The sequence below is a fragment of the Peromyscus californicus genome, unplaced genomic scaffold (assembly GCF_007827085.1).
Source record: "Peromyscus californicus insignis strain IS unplaced genomic scaffold, ASM782708v3 Scaffold_4__1_contigs__length_199733344, whole genome shotgun sequence".
Taxonomy (NCBI): Eukaryota; Metazoa; Chordata; class Mammalia; order Rodentia; family Cricetidae; genus Peromyscus; species Peromyscus californicus.
Window position 1 is genome coordinate 49,498,326 of NW_026294562.1, and position 17,638 is coordinate 49,515,963.

The window sequence follows — 17,638 nt, forward strand, 5'->3', positions numbered from 1 at the left end:
TATTACTTCCATGAGAATTCTGTAACTGATGTCATGTCCAGCCATTGTCTAGATGGTGAGGTATTGAAGATAGGTGTCCCTCCTATCCACAGTGGTCTTTATATTCCTAGTGGTATTCACCACTGTTAAAGCTTTGAATATTTTATTTAAATTGTTCATTTGTTTGAAAGATATGGAGAAAATATTCCTTTGAACAAAACCCAAATAGTAACCCGTGTTCCTAACTATTATTTTAGATAAGCTATCTTGGCCTCTTTTTGATATCTTTTTACAAATTTGTTACCACATTTTACCTAGCTCCTTTTCTACTTGTTTCCAAGTAGTTTACCATCCCTCACCTCCATCTTAAAGGAGGCCCAGATTTTTGCATCAAGGTAAGTAGAATATACTTTTGAATTCTTCAACTGCAAGTTCCTTCACAAGGAATTTGAATTTGAATTCTATCTCTGTTCCTAGCTGTAGGTTTGGGTACATCAGCCCCTTAGCCAGAGGCAAAATCTAGCTAGGACCTGCTTTCCATGGCAGGTGTGGAAGCTAGCAATCAGAAATGATTTCTGAGAAGAATTTGGCACACTATTTTCTTGAGGTGTGTCTATAAATACTACTTTTACATTATAACCATAGTGGACTTGATTCTGAGTCCCATAGTTCTTCTTGCTCAGACACTGCCTCCTTGTATGTTAAGAATATTAGATACATTGAAACGTTCTCGGACACTTTTAGTCTTTCTATTTTGGTAAATGGATATGGGGAATGCAGTGGATAAACAATTTAATCTATATTAAAGAAGCTTTTAATTTAAAAAAAAATTACTATACTGTTTGAAACAATAACGAGAAAGAGCTACATAAACTGATGCACGTTTCGAAAGATGATTCCTAACAAGGACATTTGGTCTGTCACCTTGCCCCTCTAGGGGTTTGCCTCCTAGGAAAGACCTGAGGTGCCCTAACTGCCATCTTCCTACTGACTCAGCAGGCTTCAGTGGACCTCCTGCTGCAGCAGATGGCGCTGCAGAACCTGGAGTCTTGGCTTCTTCCCCTAGCCTTGCTGGTGGGGCAATCAGGATTCAGCTTCCAGCCTCCACCCCAAACTACTTCCCAAGTGCCCAGCCCAAGGCGGGAGGGTAGCAGGTTCCAGGTTTTCGCGCGTTTTCAAGCCCCGCCCAGTCAAAGCTATTCCGGTCCTCCCCACTGGAGGAAATTCTAGCCACAGAAATGAAACCTGAAGAGTAGAACTGACTTTGACCCATTATGCAGCCTGGTTGGTCACACCGTGGATCAAGTAACATTGGGATTGGAGGGCTATGTCGAGGTCGGAGGAGAGGGTTCGGATAGGAGTGGAGCTGACTGGCGCCCATAAATCCCTTCGTACTGGCTGGTGATTGGCTCCGGAGAGGCTGTTTGTTCCACGTCACATGCTGCTATCTGTGTCCCTTGGACAGGAAGCATTAGGCGCGCTTTCCTTCTGTTAGAGAACCATTTCTGTGACTGGAGGAAACTATCCTGTTGCGGTGACAGGAGTGAGTGACTGGTGAGTTTGTAGGGAGCTCAGCCCTTGTGAGGACTTACCGCCCCACTTCCTGGCCGACCTGAACCCGGGTGGGACTTGCTGGCAGTGCAATGATAGCAGAAGAGCCTCAAGCATTTTTAGTTGAGAAAGTGTTGGGAGGAGAGTGAGTGCAGTTCCATTTGGGTGGTGTCTGCAGTTTTTGAGCGAGTAAAAGAACAAAGCTTAAGAGAAAGGATGAAAGGGTTTGGGTTTTTTTGTTGTTTGTTTTCCAGTGCCCAAGGAAAAATACCTCTAGTTTTAAAAACCTGGTATCTGTAAAATCCATTGTTATTTTTCTGAAAATGCCTTCTAAAATGAACTAAGCCATGTCTGATTGTGTACTGATTGTGTACTGCAAAGAGTTGAAATGTGATTTCCTGTCTGTACTCCTCTACAGCATTAAAATATAGGATGTAACTGACAGAAACTGACTTCTCTCTCAGGCATGTGCAGCATGCTCTGGGGGTGCAGCACGTGGACTGGCCTAGCAGGCCACTGAGTTAACCTGACTCTGAGTTAACTTTGTTATCTGTGTCCATCCTCTTAAATACACCACAGGAGAAATGTTCTTCCAGGAACTACAAAGCTGAAAATCCCTTTGATACCTTATTTCAGTAGTTTTCTCAAAGATCCAACTACTACCTTTCATAGAAAATATCAAATATACCCGCCACTCCTGACCTACTACCCTATCCTTACCTCCACATTATAGCCTGTTAGACCCAAGTTTAGAATACCAGATCTCTTTGTCTCTCCTCAACCTTGCTCTTCTCCTTCAGCACAGCCAAACATTTGTTCAGTAACTATTACCTCAATAGCAGTAAGTTTAACTTGGTTTTATCAACAGGTTTCTGGGAAGCCACACTGAATATTATCAACCTCCGGCTAGAACCAGTGTTTCTCTGTTTCTCCAGCCTCTGTACAGGTACTCTCAGTCCCTAAAGGTGAGAAAGGCATTATTGTGTTAGATTTTCAGTGTTTTTTTTTTTTTTTTTTACTGTTTCATAAGTTCTTAATTAATTTTCTTCCTATAGATAAAGGTACCTTTTACTACATCCTTCTATTACCAGATTTTGAAATGTTTGTGTGTTTGGTTTAAAAAAAAAAGTGTTTGAGGCCACTCCAGGTAGCAAAGAAACACTTGTCTTAAAAATTTTAAAGGTGATATTACACTACAACTGTGTTAATATTTTGATGTGAATAAACTAGCATTGTTATTATGAGAGGAATCGTCCTGAACTTTTAGAGATGGAAAGTGATACAGGGTTTAATATCACAGTACCTCTAAGGGTAACCTTAGAGGCATGAAGCCCTGGGTTGGATTCTAAGCATCACTTCAACCTAAACTGGAGGCACATAACTGTGATGCTAGCACCTAGGGAGGGAGGAAGATTGGCAGTTTAGTTTCAAGGCCAGCCTAAGCTGCATGAGACATTTTCTGAAGAAAGAAAAACAATTATTAATTATTATTAATTATGGGAGTGATATTGGAAATCCACTGTAACTGATTCTTTCCTCTGAGTCTCTTTGATCTCTCTCTCTCTCTCTCTCTCTCTCTCTCTCTCTCTCTCTCTCTCTCTCCTGCTCTTTCCATTTATTTCTACTAGAAAATATTCTCAATAAAAACTCTCCAAAGTGTATTCTCTGGAGTTTCTGTCCTTGAAGAAATTTCAACTTCTCTAGAATTTCATATCCTTCATGGGTGAAATAAGACTAACAATGTCAATCTCAGGTGGTTGAAAGAATTGTTTTGTTTAAGCATTCATTCTCTTTTCAGAGACAGCACAAGGAAAGGTAGATGAAAAAATACCTTTTCACACACACACACACACACACACACACACACACACACACCACACATACTCCAAAAAAACAAAGTAACAAACAAGCAACACTCCTCAAAAAAATAAAAAATAAAAAAATAAATAAACTGTAAAGTAGAAATTATGTTTCCTGAGTATCTATCATTTTGGACAACTTTCAAGATTTTCTGCATTCTTAGAGCTAACCTCATGATACTCATGCTGGTTAATAATAAGAGACCAATTGTAGAGAAATTCAGCCACATAAAAATAGCCTATAACTTAAATTATTGCAATACTGTATGAAATAAATTCAATTTATATATATTGGGAGCAGGGATATGTATCTTAGACAGGGAAGTGATTGAGGCCATGGTTCAAAAATCACTTAAAATTATTTTCCAAAAAGAGTGGCTGGGTCTTGAGGGAACTACAACCTCCTAGTCCCTGATGGAACATTCCTGGGGAAGTACATTTATGGTGATGGTTGATGCAGGAACCAGCTCTCCCGGTAGATGGCTCTGTTCTGCGAAATGCTGGGCATGTCTGCGAAGGAAACCAGTATCTGTCACGAGGCATATTTTCCTTCTGAAATGTAGCACATTCAAGAAAACACATTTGTGAATATTTGCTGCACACAGCATTCAGACACTGGGAACTGAATCTGAGGCATTTTTCATAAAGTGAGTGACAGGATTTACTGGTTCCAGGTTTAAAAATGAGAGCAAGGTCTGCCTTGAACACCATAAAATGAAACACAATTTAAAACTCCTCACATAGCTTGACTTTGGCTTCTGTTCTGTTTTATTCCTTCAAGAACTACAAACTGCAGCCCCACTCCCTATTCAGGAAGGAGAGCACATTTGATTATTGGGGTTACTCTGTTGGATGGACAAACTCTTTGCTATGAAGTTGTCACCCTGTGAGATAAGAGAGGGATGGTGGGGTGTGGCACCTTGGGAAATATTCCCCTCTATACAGTATACATCACATATGAAGATACTGATATGACCTGAAACCATTTTGAAATTAGTAATTCGTCTGAGCTAACTATTTCATGTCTAATCCATCAGGTGTAAGAGGCATATCTCACAGAAGGTCTTAGTTGAAGCAAGGAAAAATATGGAAATCCTGCACTGTTTTTCTCAGGTATGTCTGTAAATACTGAAAGCATTCACAGCAGACTTAGCCATCCTTGGCCCTAGGTCCCAGGTCCTTCCTGCCATGAAACCATCTTATTGTGTATTGGGAGTATAACATACTCTATTTCTTGTTCACTTTCTTCTTTCTAGTTTGAAGAAGGGCACTGAGGAAGGGAATAATAAAATGAATGTCATCCATATCCATATGTCCTTCTAAATTTCCATCATTCTCAGGGTACTATGCAATTTTTTCCTACCTGTCCTTCAGTATTTTAACCATTCTTCTATACCCACCTTAAGTGAAGACCAGAGTTTAACATCAATATGAATTAAAACACTCTTTTGAGTTCCCCAATGCAATCCAATATTGGATATTGATATCTGCTCTTGGGTTCTATATTGGCTTCAAGCTGTGAGCACCTACCCCAAAAATTTTAGTTAGGACCTGTTTTCCATGGCAGCTCTGGGGATAAGCAATTAGACATAATGTATGCTGTGTTTGCTCTAGTTCCTGACACACAGTGTCTTGATTTGATTATTGGGGTGACTCTGTTGGATGGACAAACTCTTTGCGATGAAGTTATCATGCTGTGAGATGAGGGAGGAATGGTGGGGTGTGGCACCTTGGGAAATATTCCACTCTATACAGTATACATCACATATGAAGATACTGATATGACCTGAAACCATTTTGAAATTAGTAATTCGTCTGAACTAACTCTTTCATGTCTAATCCATCAGGTGTAAGAGGCATATCTCACAGAAGGTCCTAGTTGAAGCAAGGAAAAATATGGAAATCCTACACTGTTTTTCTCAGGTATGTCTGTAAATACTGAACACATTCACAGCAGACTTAGCCATCCTTGGCCCTAGGTCCCAGGTCCTTCCTGCCATGAAACCATCGTATTATGTATTGGGAGTATAACATACTCTATTTCTTGTTCACTTTCTTCTTTCTAGTTTGAAGAAAGGCACTGAGGAAGAGAATTATAAAATGAATGTCATCCATATCAAAGTAGCCTTTATTTAAAAAAAAGAAAAAGAAAAAAATACTACCTGAAAAAACTAGGGAAAAAAGAGATCAAATGCATTGTTTTAGATTAAAGTGGGAAAAAACAAAATGAGTGTTGTTCCTTATCATTAAAATATCTTCCCTAGTGTTTCTGATCAACTTAATCCTAAGAATCCATATCTGTATAATGCTTTGTGTTTCATGAAATGACTGAGTAATTCATTCTTACTATAACCCTGTTAGGCATGAGAGATTTGCTTATAAAACTACTGTTGCATGTTGTAGCCAGAAGTTTTCTCGGGTCCTGTGGAATCTCTCCCACCTGCTGGTGCCGCAGCCACTTGGTCCCAAATAAAAGTATACAGGCTTATATTATTTTTAAATTATGGCCGTAGCAGACTTCTCACCAGCTAGTTCTTCTATTCAAAATAAGCCCATAACTATCAATCTATGTATCGCCACGTTCCGTGGCTTTGCCTGTGTCCCATTACATGTTGCTCCTGGGGCAGCTCACTGGTGTCTTCTCTACCTCTCCTTTCTCTTCCTGTCTATCAATTTGCATTTCCCACTTGCTTGTAAGCTGTCTTGCCATAGGCCAAACGGCTTTATTTATCAACCAATCAGAGCAACATATATGATCCCATTAGAGATGGTTGTGAGCCACCATGTGGTTGCTGAGAACTGAACTCAGGACCTCTGGAAGATCAGTCAGTGCTCTTAACCACTGCATGTGAGGGCTCTGTGAGATCTGCTTTCCAGACTAAGTAACATGACAGTAAGGGCTCCCTGAACTGACCAAGAAGGCTGAGAAGTGTCAGGTATTTGAGAATCTCCTCCAGAGACCTGACCTCCTTTTCTTTATTCCAGGTTCTGGAAAACTAGAAGATCCAAATGCTTAGAATATCCATGAAAATCTTAGATCTGTTTCCCCCACACCCCCATCCTAGAATAAGACAGAGCAAGCGAATAACCGCATACACAACCTCTTGTTCCCTTTCATAAGTATCAGACCAGGCATGACAGCACATTCCTATAATCTCAGAATTCCGAACAGAGAAGGAATGGGATCATAAGTTGAGGAAAGCCTGGACTACAGTGTCTTAACAATCAAAAGAAAACTTTTGGATATCTAGGGCCTCTGCCACTGCGGAGGGATTGAAAGTAGTTGGACAGCAAACCTAACCACCTGAGTTAGATCCCTGGGATATATGAGGATAACTGACTCCACACAGTGATCCTTTGCCCTCCACATGAGTGGCACAGCGTGCTACAGGCCTGCACTCACATGCACAAACTCTAATGGTGCTTTTAGGTGTCTCTGTTGAATAGTAGAAAGCATATTTCAGTTCTTTCAAGGAGTGTGGCAGGAATGTTTCTCAGCATATTTAGACTGAAGAGACACCCTTTGAGACTTCCTAGGCAACCTGCTTTAAATTTATATAAGCTTACATTATTTTGTTCTCACCAGAATATCAGCGTCAATATTAAAAGATGACAGGCTTAATCTTCACCATGCTTCACCATTGTTATTCTCATTACCAGTGAGAGACATTGTGGGCATGTGAACTCATACCTGCTTGTTACACCAACAGGGAAACTGAACCTTTCAGACACAGGAATTGGATGCCTTAATTTTTAAATCATTTTTTCTACTTTAAGTGGTTTCCCCTTAATCCCTCCCTTCTTCCCATTCCTGGTTTTAAGATAATGTCTCAGAACATGGGTGTTCTCAGAATGTGTAGTCCAATGGAGAATATTAGACTAACAACTGGATTTCAAAAACTCACTTGCTTATTGGTTATCATGTGATTAAGAAAGGCACTCATTCAAAGCTCATGTGAGCTCACAGAGATTGAGGCAGCATTCACAGGACCTGCATGGGTTTGCACCAGGTCCTCTGTGTATATGTCATGGCTTCCACTTTAGTGTTTTCATGGGATTCCCGAGTGTGCCAACAAGTGAGTCTCTGATTTTTGGACCTTCTCTTAGGCTCTTTCTTCTGTTTGTTTTGTTCAACTCTGATGTGTTAGTTTTTGTTTTATCTTCTTATATTATTTTTAAAATGTGAAGTAGAAAGGAATTAGAAAATAAACATTCCATACTCGTCTTCTCCTTCTACAGGACAGTGACCTTTTAGTTATTGTTGTTCCTATATATTTCATCATGCTTGAGAACTGACATATTAAAGCAAATACTGTGAGTTTCTTTTGTGGTCGAGGCTAATTAAATTGAGGTACTGAGGAGTCATGATAATTGTGAATTTGAGGCCAACCTGGGCTGCAGATCTAGGTGCACAGACGCCATTGCTATTCAGTGAGACTCTGCCCCTCAGTTGTGTGTTTACATGTGCAAAGAAATTACAAAAGAACTCAAGCAATCTGTTATTATGCTTGAAAAACTTAAAATATCTTGTTTAAAATAACAAAGAAGAATGCAATACTTATCGAAGCCAATGTATGTTGATACATCTGGATGAATTCCTTCTGCCTGCTTGTTGAGCAAACATGGAAGGTCTGATATGAAGAGCCTATCTGGTCAATTTGAAAAGACTGGGCTTTGCTGCAGAATCCAGATCAGCTCTGATGTAATATTACTTGCTGGTGTTTTCACATTGGTTCTCAATTTTAGATAGGAATCATGTGAATTGCACCAAAAATCACAAGAATACAGTTGTAGTCATAGTTTTCAATGTGTCTATTACTTCTTTTTAGGTCCCCAAAGAACAGAATGAGCCCATAATTTCTCAAATGAAAATGGAATATAGAAAAAGACCAAAGGAGGTGACCAACAAGCAAGACCAAGGATCACACTGGGAACAAAAAACTCCACAAGATGAGAACCCTCCCCCAAAGAAGATCATTATCATCACCTTCGGCACACACCAGGCAACATTTGAAGTCATAGATGGGGAGACAGGTAGTTTATATGAGGCAGTCAACACCCTCGACCCTGTCAAAAGAGAGACAGAAAGACAGCCAGGCAAAGAAATGCTGGTGTATGGCAAAGGAGGAATAGAAGGGTACATAAACCTTGGCATGCCCCTCCGCTGTTTTCCGGAAGGCAGCCATGTGGTCATTACCTTTTCCAAAACTGAAAGTGAGGAGAAAGAAGATAATAAAGTGTGTGGTCGCTTTGACCAGTCATCTGCTGAGTGTGTTGTATTTTACATTCATGCAGTCGGGAATAGGGAGCAAAGGATCCTGAGGTGCAGGGAACTTGACAAGGAGGGGACCAAAGTCTGTGTGTATGGCTTCCAAGGAGAGACCATCAAGGCCACTCTGAGGAAGGATGGCAGGTTTCATTCCTTTGTGGAGAGTGACCATTGGAAACTCATTCACAATGATACCACCATAGCAAACACCCAGCCGGTTGATGTGTTACAGGGCAAGCTCTTTCAGATTGAGGTTGAAAGAAAGAAAAGCCCTTGGGCAGTAGCAGCACCTCAGAATTCTGAGTTAGAGGACAGAAACTTCAGTGAGTTAAAAGGATACATTGTGAATTTGTACCCCACACTGAAAAGAGAACGGGAAAAACTGAGAGCATACATCAAGGAAGAAAGTGAGAAAGGAAAGAAAACTAATTTATTCAAAGCACATAGAGCAAACTTCAGGAAGCTGACTCAAAACTCCACCCCAGGTAAAGTCTTCAAACTTCTTTCACAGCTCAGTGACTCAGTTGGGCTCCTAGTTTGGCACAACAATGGAAACAGGGGTAGTGCCACATGCTTTGTTTTTAAAGGGTTGTACATTTTCACCTGTCGACATGTAATAAATGACATTGTAGGGGATGGTGTAGAGCCAAGTCAGTGGGCAGATATACTTAGTCAATGTGTAAGAGTGACATTTGAATATCAAGTGTTCCCCATAAAAGAAGACAGCTATTGCTCTGTTGAACCTTGGTTTGAGGTGTCTGATGTAACTCTTGATTATGCTGTCCTGAAACTGAAAGAAAGTGGACGGCATTTTCCTACAGGACTCTGTAATGGAACACCTTCTGAATTACTTAGTGGGTTTGTGTATATGATTGGTCATCCAGATGGAAAGTATAAGGTTGTTGATGGTTGTACTCTGGTTCCTGAAAATGAGCAAAGGAAAAGTGAGGGCATTCAGGGAAAAGGAGCAGTGGGTGGCAGTTATCCCATGCAGTTTATCTATATGTATACCCAAAGAAGTTTCCAGAAGAACATCCATGAACCTCGTGTGGTTACCTGGGATAACACTTTTTATTGTGGGTCTTCTGGATCTCCTATATTTGATGCTAGAGGATCACTGGTAGCCATGCACACTGCTGGCTTCATTTGTGAGTATGCAAGTGGGTTTTCCAGTGTCATTGAATTGGGCTCCTCAATGAAACACATCCTTGATGATATTAAGGAAAACCATGAAACATGGTACAATGAAATTTGTGTATTCAAAGGGCTGTAGAAATACTGCGTCTAGAAGCCTGAGGACTATAGAGAATTCGGTCAGTTTCCTGTCTTTAAGGCAGTTGCCTGTGCATTGTTTTTCTGTAGGCAATGAAAATATTTTTTAAACTTTTAAATGTTGAGTTTATTTCATAGACAATTGATGTTTTACTCTATTTCCTATATATACCATGCGTTTTTAATTGAAAATAATTATTTATTCATTTTAATACCAAACACAGATTCCCCTCTCATCCCTCCTCCCTTCCGCTACTCCTGCCTTCTCACATTCCCTTGTCCATTCTCACATTTCGTCCCCTCCTCCAACAGGGGAAGTTCTCCCATCAGGGGACACCTAAGCCTGATACATTCAGTTGAGGCAGGACCTAGCCCCCAACCACTACATCAGGGTGAGCAAGGTGTCTGACCATAGGCAATGGGATCCCAAAAGCCAGCTCTTATACCAGGGATAAATCCTGATCACATTGCTGGGGCCCCTCAAACAAGCCCAGCTACACAATGCCTTCTGTATGCAGAGGTTCTAGTCCACTTCCATGCAGGTTCCACAACTATCGATCTAAAGTTCGTGAGTTCCTTTGAGCTTGGTTCAATTGTCTCTGTAGATTTCCCCATCATGATCTTGACCACTCTTGCTCATTTAATCCCTCTTCTCTCTCTTCAACTGGACTCCTGGAGCTCGGCCTGGTGCTTGGTTGTGGATCTCTGCATCTGCTTTCATCAGTTCCTGGATGAAGGTTCTATGATGACAGAGTATTCACCAATATGATTACCAGGGTAGGCCAGTTCAGGCACCTTCGCCACTATTGCTAGTAGTCTAATCTGAAGTCATCCTGGTGGATTCCCAGGCATTTCCCGAGAACCATGCTTCTCCCTTTCCCCATAATGTCTCCCTCTATCAAGATATCTCTTTCATTGCTCTCTCACTCCATCCCTCCCCCAGCTTGACCATCCCATTCCCTCATGTTCTCATCCCCCATCCCGTTTCCTATATATACCACCATTTTTAATAGATAATAATTTTTGTGCAATATGTTCTGATGATTTCTCTTCCTCCAACTCCTCCCAGATTCTCTCCACTTTCCCACCCACTCAAATCTACACCACAATTTTTTCTCTCTCTTATTGGAAAACAAACAGGCATCTAAAAAGATAAAATAAAATGAAACACAACCAAACAGGATAGGACCAAACAACCAGAAAAAGAGAGACAAAGAAAAAGCACAAGAAACACATACAGAGGCAGAGGCACTCATATTCACACACAAAGAAATATTGTAAAAGTATAAGTCAGCTAACACCCACCTATAAGCAAATACGTACCATATTTGTCTCTTTGGGTCTGGGTTACCTCACTAGGATGATTTGTTCTAGCTCTATTCATTTACCTGTAAGTGTCATAATTTGAGGGGTTTTTTAAACAGCTCAGTAATATTCCATTGTGTAAATATAGCATTTTTTCCTCCACTCACTTGTTGATGGACATCTGAGCTGTTTCCACCTGAACATGGTTGATCAAGTGCTTCTGTAGTAGGATATACAGTCCTTTAGGTATATGCCCAGGAGTGGAATGGCCAGATCCTGAGGTAGGCCTATTCCCAGCTTCCTGAGGAACCTCCACCAAGTTTTTCCACAGTGCTTGTACAAGTTTGCATGTCAGCCAGCAGTGAATGAGTGTTTCCCTTACACCACATTCTCAATAGAATGAGCTGTCACATTTTTAATTGAACTTGGCCATTGGGACTGGTATAAGATGAAATCTCAAAGTAGTTTTGGTTTGCTTTTCCCTGATGACTAAGGATGTTGGCCATTTGTATTTCATCTTTTGAGAAATCCCCATTTATATCTGTACTGTTTTTAAATGGGTTCTTTTTCTTGATGTAAATGGTTTTTGTCTTTTTTTAGCATACACACACACACACACACACACACACATATAATTTTTATAAGCTTTCAAGTTCAGTGAGATCTCACTTTTTATTATTCTTAGTGCCTGTGCTATTAACATTCTGTTCAGGAAATTTTTTCCTGTTCTAATGAGTTCAAGAGTTTTCCCCTCTTTCTTTTCTATTAGATTCAGGGTCTCTAGCTTTATGTTATTCAGGGTCTCTAGTTTTATGTTGAGGTGTTCGATCCATTTGTAGTTGAGTTTTCTTCACGGTGATAAATATGGATCTATTTGCATCCTTCTACTTACAGACATCCATATGACTAGCAGTATTTGCTGACAATGCTGTGTTTTCTCCAGTGTGTATTAATAGCTTATCTATAAAAAACCAGGTACCCATGAGTGTGTGGGCCTAAATCTAAGTCTTCAATTCTATTCCATTGATTTACATGCCTGTTTTTATGCCAATATCATGCCATTTTTATTATTATAGCTCTGTAGTATACTTTGAGGTCAGGCTTGGTGATATCTTCAGAATTTCTTTTATTATTCAGGATTGTTTAAGCTTTCCTGTTTTTTTTTTCTTTCCATATGAAGCTGAAACTTGTTCCCTAAATTGCTTTTGGTCATACTATTTTTGTTTGTTTGTTTGATCACAGAGACAGAATGGAAACTAATTAGAACACACAGACATTCAACTCTGGCGTAAACTCATCAGCAGTGTTGTTCTGCTTAGTTCTGGGCTAACCTAGCTGATTACTCCACAAAGGTATCTGTCTCTAACCTTCAGTTGCTTACAGGGTTCTAAAGTCTTCACCTTCAGATGGTCAGAGGCAACAATGGAGATTTAGTAAAGAAAGAAAACTTGGCAGTAAGATGATGAGACATTGATTACTTTTGAATGTTTTTATCAATTCTTTGAGAATTCCATGCAGTTTATGTTGACCACATTCATTCCTACTTGTTCCAGATCCACCCCCACCTTTCTACCTACCCAATTCTGTGTCCCTTCTCTTTCACATTTAATAGTCCATGGATTCCCAGCCACTCTGTCCATGTGATTCTAAATGTAGGCCGCCCACTGGAGTGTGGTCTACCTACCAAAGCCTCACCCTTAAAGGAACCTGGCCCTTCCTCCCCTAGAAGTCATGGAGTGTACACAGCTTCACAGGAGGAATTGGGGCAGAGGTCAGTTAATTCTATTTCTGAGAGATTCCTGGGTTTACTTAGTAATGACACCTGTCTTAGTTAGGGTTCCTCTTGCTGTGATAAAACACCATGAGCAAAAACAACTAGGGGCGGCAGGGTTTATTTCAGCTGATAACTTGTAGTCCATCAGTCAGGAAAGTCAGGGCAGGAACCTGGAGGCGAGAACTGCAGCAGAAGCCTGGAGGGAATGTTGCTTACTGGCTTGTTCTCAAAGTTGCTCAGTTTGCTTTCTTATATAACTCAGAACTGCTTGCCCAAAGGTGGCACTACCTGCAATGGCCTGGGTCCTCCGGCACCAATAGCTGATTAAGAAACAGCACCACAAGCTTGCCTACATGCCAAACTCGTGGGGACATTCTCTCAGGCGAGCTTCCCTCTTCCCACAGGACTCGAGCTCGTATCAAGAGACAAAGCACCAGCCAGCACACCACCTTTTTAGACCATGAGAAAGGTCTGTGTCTGCAGTGTTGTGTTGCCCTAATGCTTAGCTCCTTACCTGCCATTTTCATGGCTTAGTCACACTGGTCTCTGGAGACGCAGGCTGTGTCTTGTTTGTGGTGTGTCTCCATTGCCTAGTGTAGTTTTAATGCATACAGAGGTAGTACACAGCAAATAATTCACTAGATGAGTCCTGGAAGTACAATAATATTCTCTGAAACAGAGACATATCTACATGTGCATAAATGCTCTTTATGCATAGACACAAAACACAGTGAATACACACATGTGTTAATTTGTACCTGAATGGGAAATACCATATCAACTAGATAATATGTCTGCACAGTTTTTTTCTGTTGTTGTTGGTTTGTTTGTTTTCAGTTTTATTTGTTTTTCTGTGTATGGGTATTTTGCCTGCACGTAAGTCCATGCACCACATGTGTACCTGGTGTCCATAAAAGCCAAAACAGGGCATCGGATCTTCTGGCACTGGTGTTCCAGACAGTTGTGAGCTATCATGTAGGTCCTGGGAATTGAACCCAGGTCCTCTTGAAGAGCAGGCAGTGCTCTTAACCACTGGGCTACATCTCCAGCCCAAATTTCTTCTGCTTTTAATCTTATACATGTCATTTCTTTCTAAGCGTGCTTGAATCAGGTCCTCTTCCCAACAAGGGGAGATTCTTCACACATTTAGAGCAAAATCAATCAAATTTTACTAAATTTTCTTGTCAGGGCACACATACATTCTTTCCTTTGATGCCTTGTGTTTCCTAAATGACTTTGTAAATTTGCGTAGCTTAAGGTTCACTGTGCACTGTAGTTTCTACAGGATTTAGCAAGTGTGTAATGTCATACATTGGTCCTTAGATTGCCACACAGAAGTTGGGCTGCCCTAAAAGCCTGTGATTTGTGTCTTTGTCTCATCTCTCCCTCAGAACCAATGTAAATCAAAGATTTATTATGCTCACACTTTCATCTATTATTCCAGACTGCCACATTATACAGAATCATGTACTATCAGGTGCTGTTGGGACTGACTCATAAGCCATTAAAGTTTCTTCTGTATTTTGTGGTTTTATAGCTCATTTCTGTTTGTCATTGATTAATGTTGGATGGATTTATCACACTTAAAAATATGTATTCACCTTTTGAAATCCCATAGTTGCTTCCAGTTGCTGTGATTATTAATAAAAAGCCTAAAGACCTCTGTATTTCTGGTCGTTTTTAATGATGTATATCAATACTATTGACTAAATACCAATTAAAGGATGTGATTGATGGATTCTGTAGTAAAACAATATTTAGCTTTGCAAAAATCTGCCAAATTTTCTTTTAAAGTTTTGCATTTCTTACTCTCAACAAAAGACATACTATTCTAATCCCCTCCCCCAATCTGGTATTATCAGCTCCATGTGTGGTTTGTGTGATTGAGTTGGACTTGAGATATATTACTATAACTGGGAAGTCTGGAATTCTTCAGGGGTTACAAGGTTTATTAAAGAAATTGAAAATGTTTGGGGACAAATGGGATGTAATAGAGCTAGTACAGATACTGTAGGAACTAGGGGCTCTTTGAGGAGGAGAGGGATAGAAAATATCTCTAAAACTGCAGCTAGAGAGTGTCAGCCTAAAGCAGCAGAAGAAGGAGAAACGTCCCTGACAAAGGTGGGAATGTCTTAGGAGTTACTGTGATTTCTTACCATGACACTGGCCATTTATGGAGAGATCTTAACTATATTACTTATAAGTAAGATATTGCAATGCCCTGTCTGATGTTCATGTCCTTCTGAGTCATAATGGCCACCACTAGGTTTCTATTTTACAAGATACCCATATATCTTTTTCACTGGCAGATGTTAACCCCAGAAAAATGCAGGAATCTGGGGAAAATGGTTCTCAGCCTTGTAAGGCAGTAGTGGTACTACTTGCTCATAGATAAGGATCCCCCATGTGTTACATATACACATATACATAATCATAAAGTATCACTTTCAGTGAGCTAGTGATGAAGATTACCAAGTATCTTACAGCTTCACTAACCACTGATGCCAAACCATGTGGGAATTCTTGATCTGACAAGTAATTCTCCCTCTAAAAAAAAAAAAAAAATCCAACTATCAATGTTTTTGTTCAGCTGCCCTGTTAATTAGATGATGCCATCATAGAAAAGCATGCTTAAGAGTGTCATATTGAAATTGGGCACAGGCATGAAAATTTCTTCTCTTTTCCACAATAAACTCCCATATTTCCATCTTTGCTTGTGTTCCATGTAGAAATTCCAAGGGAGCTGAAGACATTTTTAATTTTCTTTGGTTCATTTTATTAAAGAATTTATTTTTGAGACTCATTTTCAGGTATTCAATCTTACTATATAGACAAAGTTGACCTTGAATGGCCTTTATGTCTCTGTGTTTGTGCATGTGTACTTGTGTTTGTGTGGCATGCTTGCGTGTATGTCTTTCAGTGTGTACATATGGACATGATTGAGCACATATGTCTATGTGGGCATACGAGATGTGTTGTGGGTGTGTGGAGGTCATAGGTCAGCATCAGGCATCTCATTCATTCCTTCTTCACCTTATTTTGTGAGACAGTTTCTCTCACAGGACCTGGGGATTACTGATCTGGCCAGACTGGTTATCCAGCAAGCCCCAGGATTGTGCTCATTGTCCTCCTCAGTACTAGAGTCAGGCCAGGTAGGGAGCACCTGGAGTTTTCTGTTTACTAGTTATCCAATTCTGATGTTATGCCCATGCAGCAAACACTTTATGAACGGAACCATTTCTCCAGCCCTGGAACTCCTGATCCTCTCACCTTTACATGTGCTTGAAGTTCTGACCCTCCTGCCTCCCTCTCCCAAGGGTTAGCATTACAGGACTATGCCAGCATATCAGATGTATGAGGGGCCAGGAACCAAATCCAGAACTCAGAGCATGCTAGGTAAGCAGTCTAACAAATGGACTTCATACTCAGCTCTCCAGAAGGCTGTATTCATGTATACAGTTTATTAAAAACCAGGTTTCTTCATGACATTTTCATACATAGTTTTGGTTCATTCAGCCTACCACCCACTCCTCTCTCTGCCCATCTCACTTTCATCTCCCTCCTACTCTCACAATTTCTCCTTCCACTTTGATACCATGTTTTACAGTGATCTCCTTGACCATCTCACTCAAAGTCGGACCATCTCTGCCATGTCCATCTCAAGGGGCCTCTTTCTTGTTCCTTCCTCTAACCATGCTTACTTCCACCCACAGTCACATATAAAGGCTTTCAATGTGGCCTTTGCTCAGTTTTCATTTCTGCCACCTTTCTTTCCAAAACATTCATTTTCACTACTTCCTATGATGTTTGTCATACATTTTCTCATTCATATTAAATTTTCTTACACTTGACAGTAGAGAAAAAACTAACAACACTTTCCCACAATTCCTTTTATTCTCTGATAGCCACTAGAAATGATGTCAACCAGCATGAAGTAACCCTTTAAGTTTGGAATTCATAACTGAACAATAATGAACAATGTCAATCCATATTTACCTTAAATGAAAGTTCCATCTGACCAGAGCACACTGTACCTGCAGCATGGGGTGAAGCTATTGAGTCTATACTCAGCCCTGAGATCAAGTAGCACTTTCAGAAGGTGTAGAGAATCATTTGTATATGATCGATGTTGCTCACGGATGCAACAACTCAAAGATATATAAATCTGAGGATGCTTCCTAAGTGGCTGCGCTTTTAAAGTCTCATTTTAAAGTAAACTTTGGTTATCCAAAGATCAAATGCCTACTTCACAGTGGCTCTTGGGAGGAGGATAACGATTCCGAACAAGAAGGAACTTGAAGGAAATGAAGTACGCTTTGTGTCTATGCCTGAGTGGTGAGACTGTCAAGAAGCTCTCTGCAAAGTTGGCCAACTGTGGTCTGACCTATATGAACTCAAATGGATACTGTCATAATTAGCTTTAGCTGTCAACTTGACACAAACCTAAAGTCACCTGGGAAAAGTGAACCACTGCTGATGAACTTTCCAGATCAGATTGGCCTGTGGCCATATCTGTGAAGCATTTTCTTAGTTTTTAATCGATGTATGAGGGGAGCGCCCAGTGTGGGTAGACCCGTCTCTAGGTAAGTGGGCCTGGCCTGCATAACACAGGAAACTGAACAAGCCAGA

The 17,638-nt window shown here is 40.4% G+C and overlaps 1 protein-coding gene across 2 annotated transcripts; it reads left to right on the top strand.

Annotated features, from left to right (window-relative positions):
• Positions 1-1,163: 1,163 nt before the first annotated feature.
• LOC128125747 (serine protease FAM111A-like) lies at positions 1,164-14,676 on the top strand. Of its 2 annotated transcripts, XM_052763406.1 has the most exons (5): positions 1,164-1,533; positions 2,399-2,495; positions 4,427-4,502; positions 5,237-5,312; positions 8,219-14,676. In XM_052763406.1, the coding sequence occupies exons 4-5, from the start codon at positions 5,286-5,288 to the stop codon at positions 9,929-9,931; spliced, it is 1,740 nt and encodes a 579-aa protein (XP_052619366.1). In that variant the 5' UTR covers positions 1,164-1,533; positions 2,399-2,495; positions 4,427-4,502; positions 5,237-5,285; the 3' UTR covers positions 9,932-14,676. The 2 variants fall into 2 exon arrangements, with proteins under 2 accessions (XP_052619366.1, XP_052619367.1); XM_052763407.1 differs by lacking the exon at positions 4,427-4,502.
• The last annotated feature ends 2,962 nt before the right edge of the window (positions 14,677-17,638 follow it).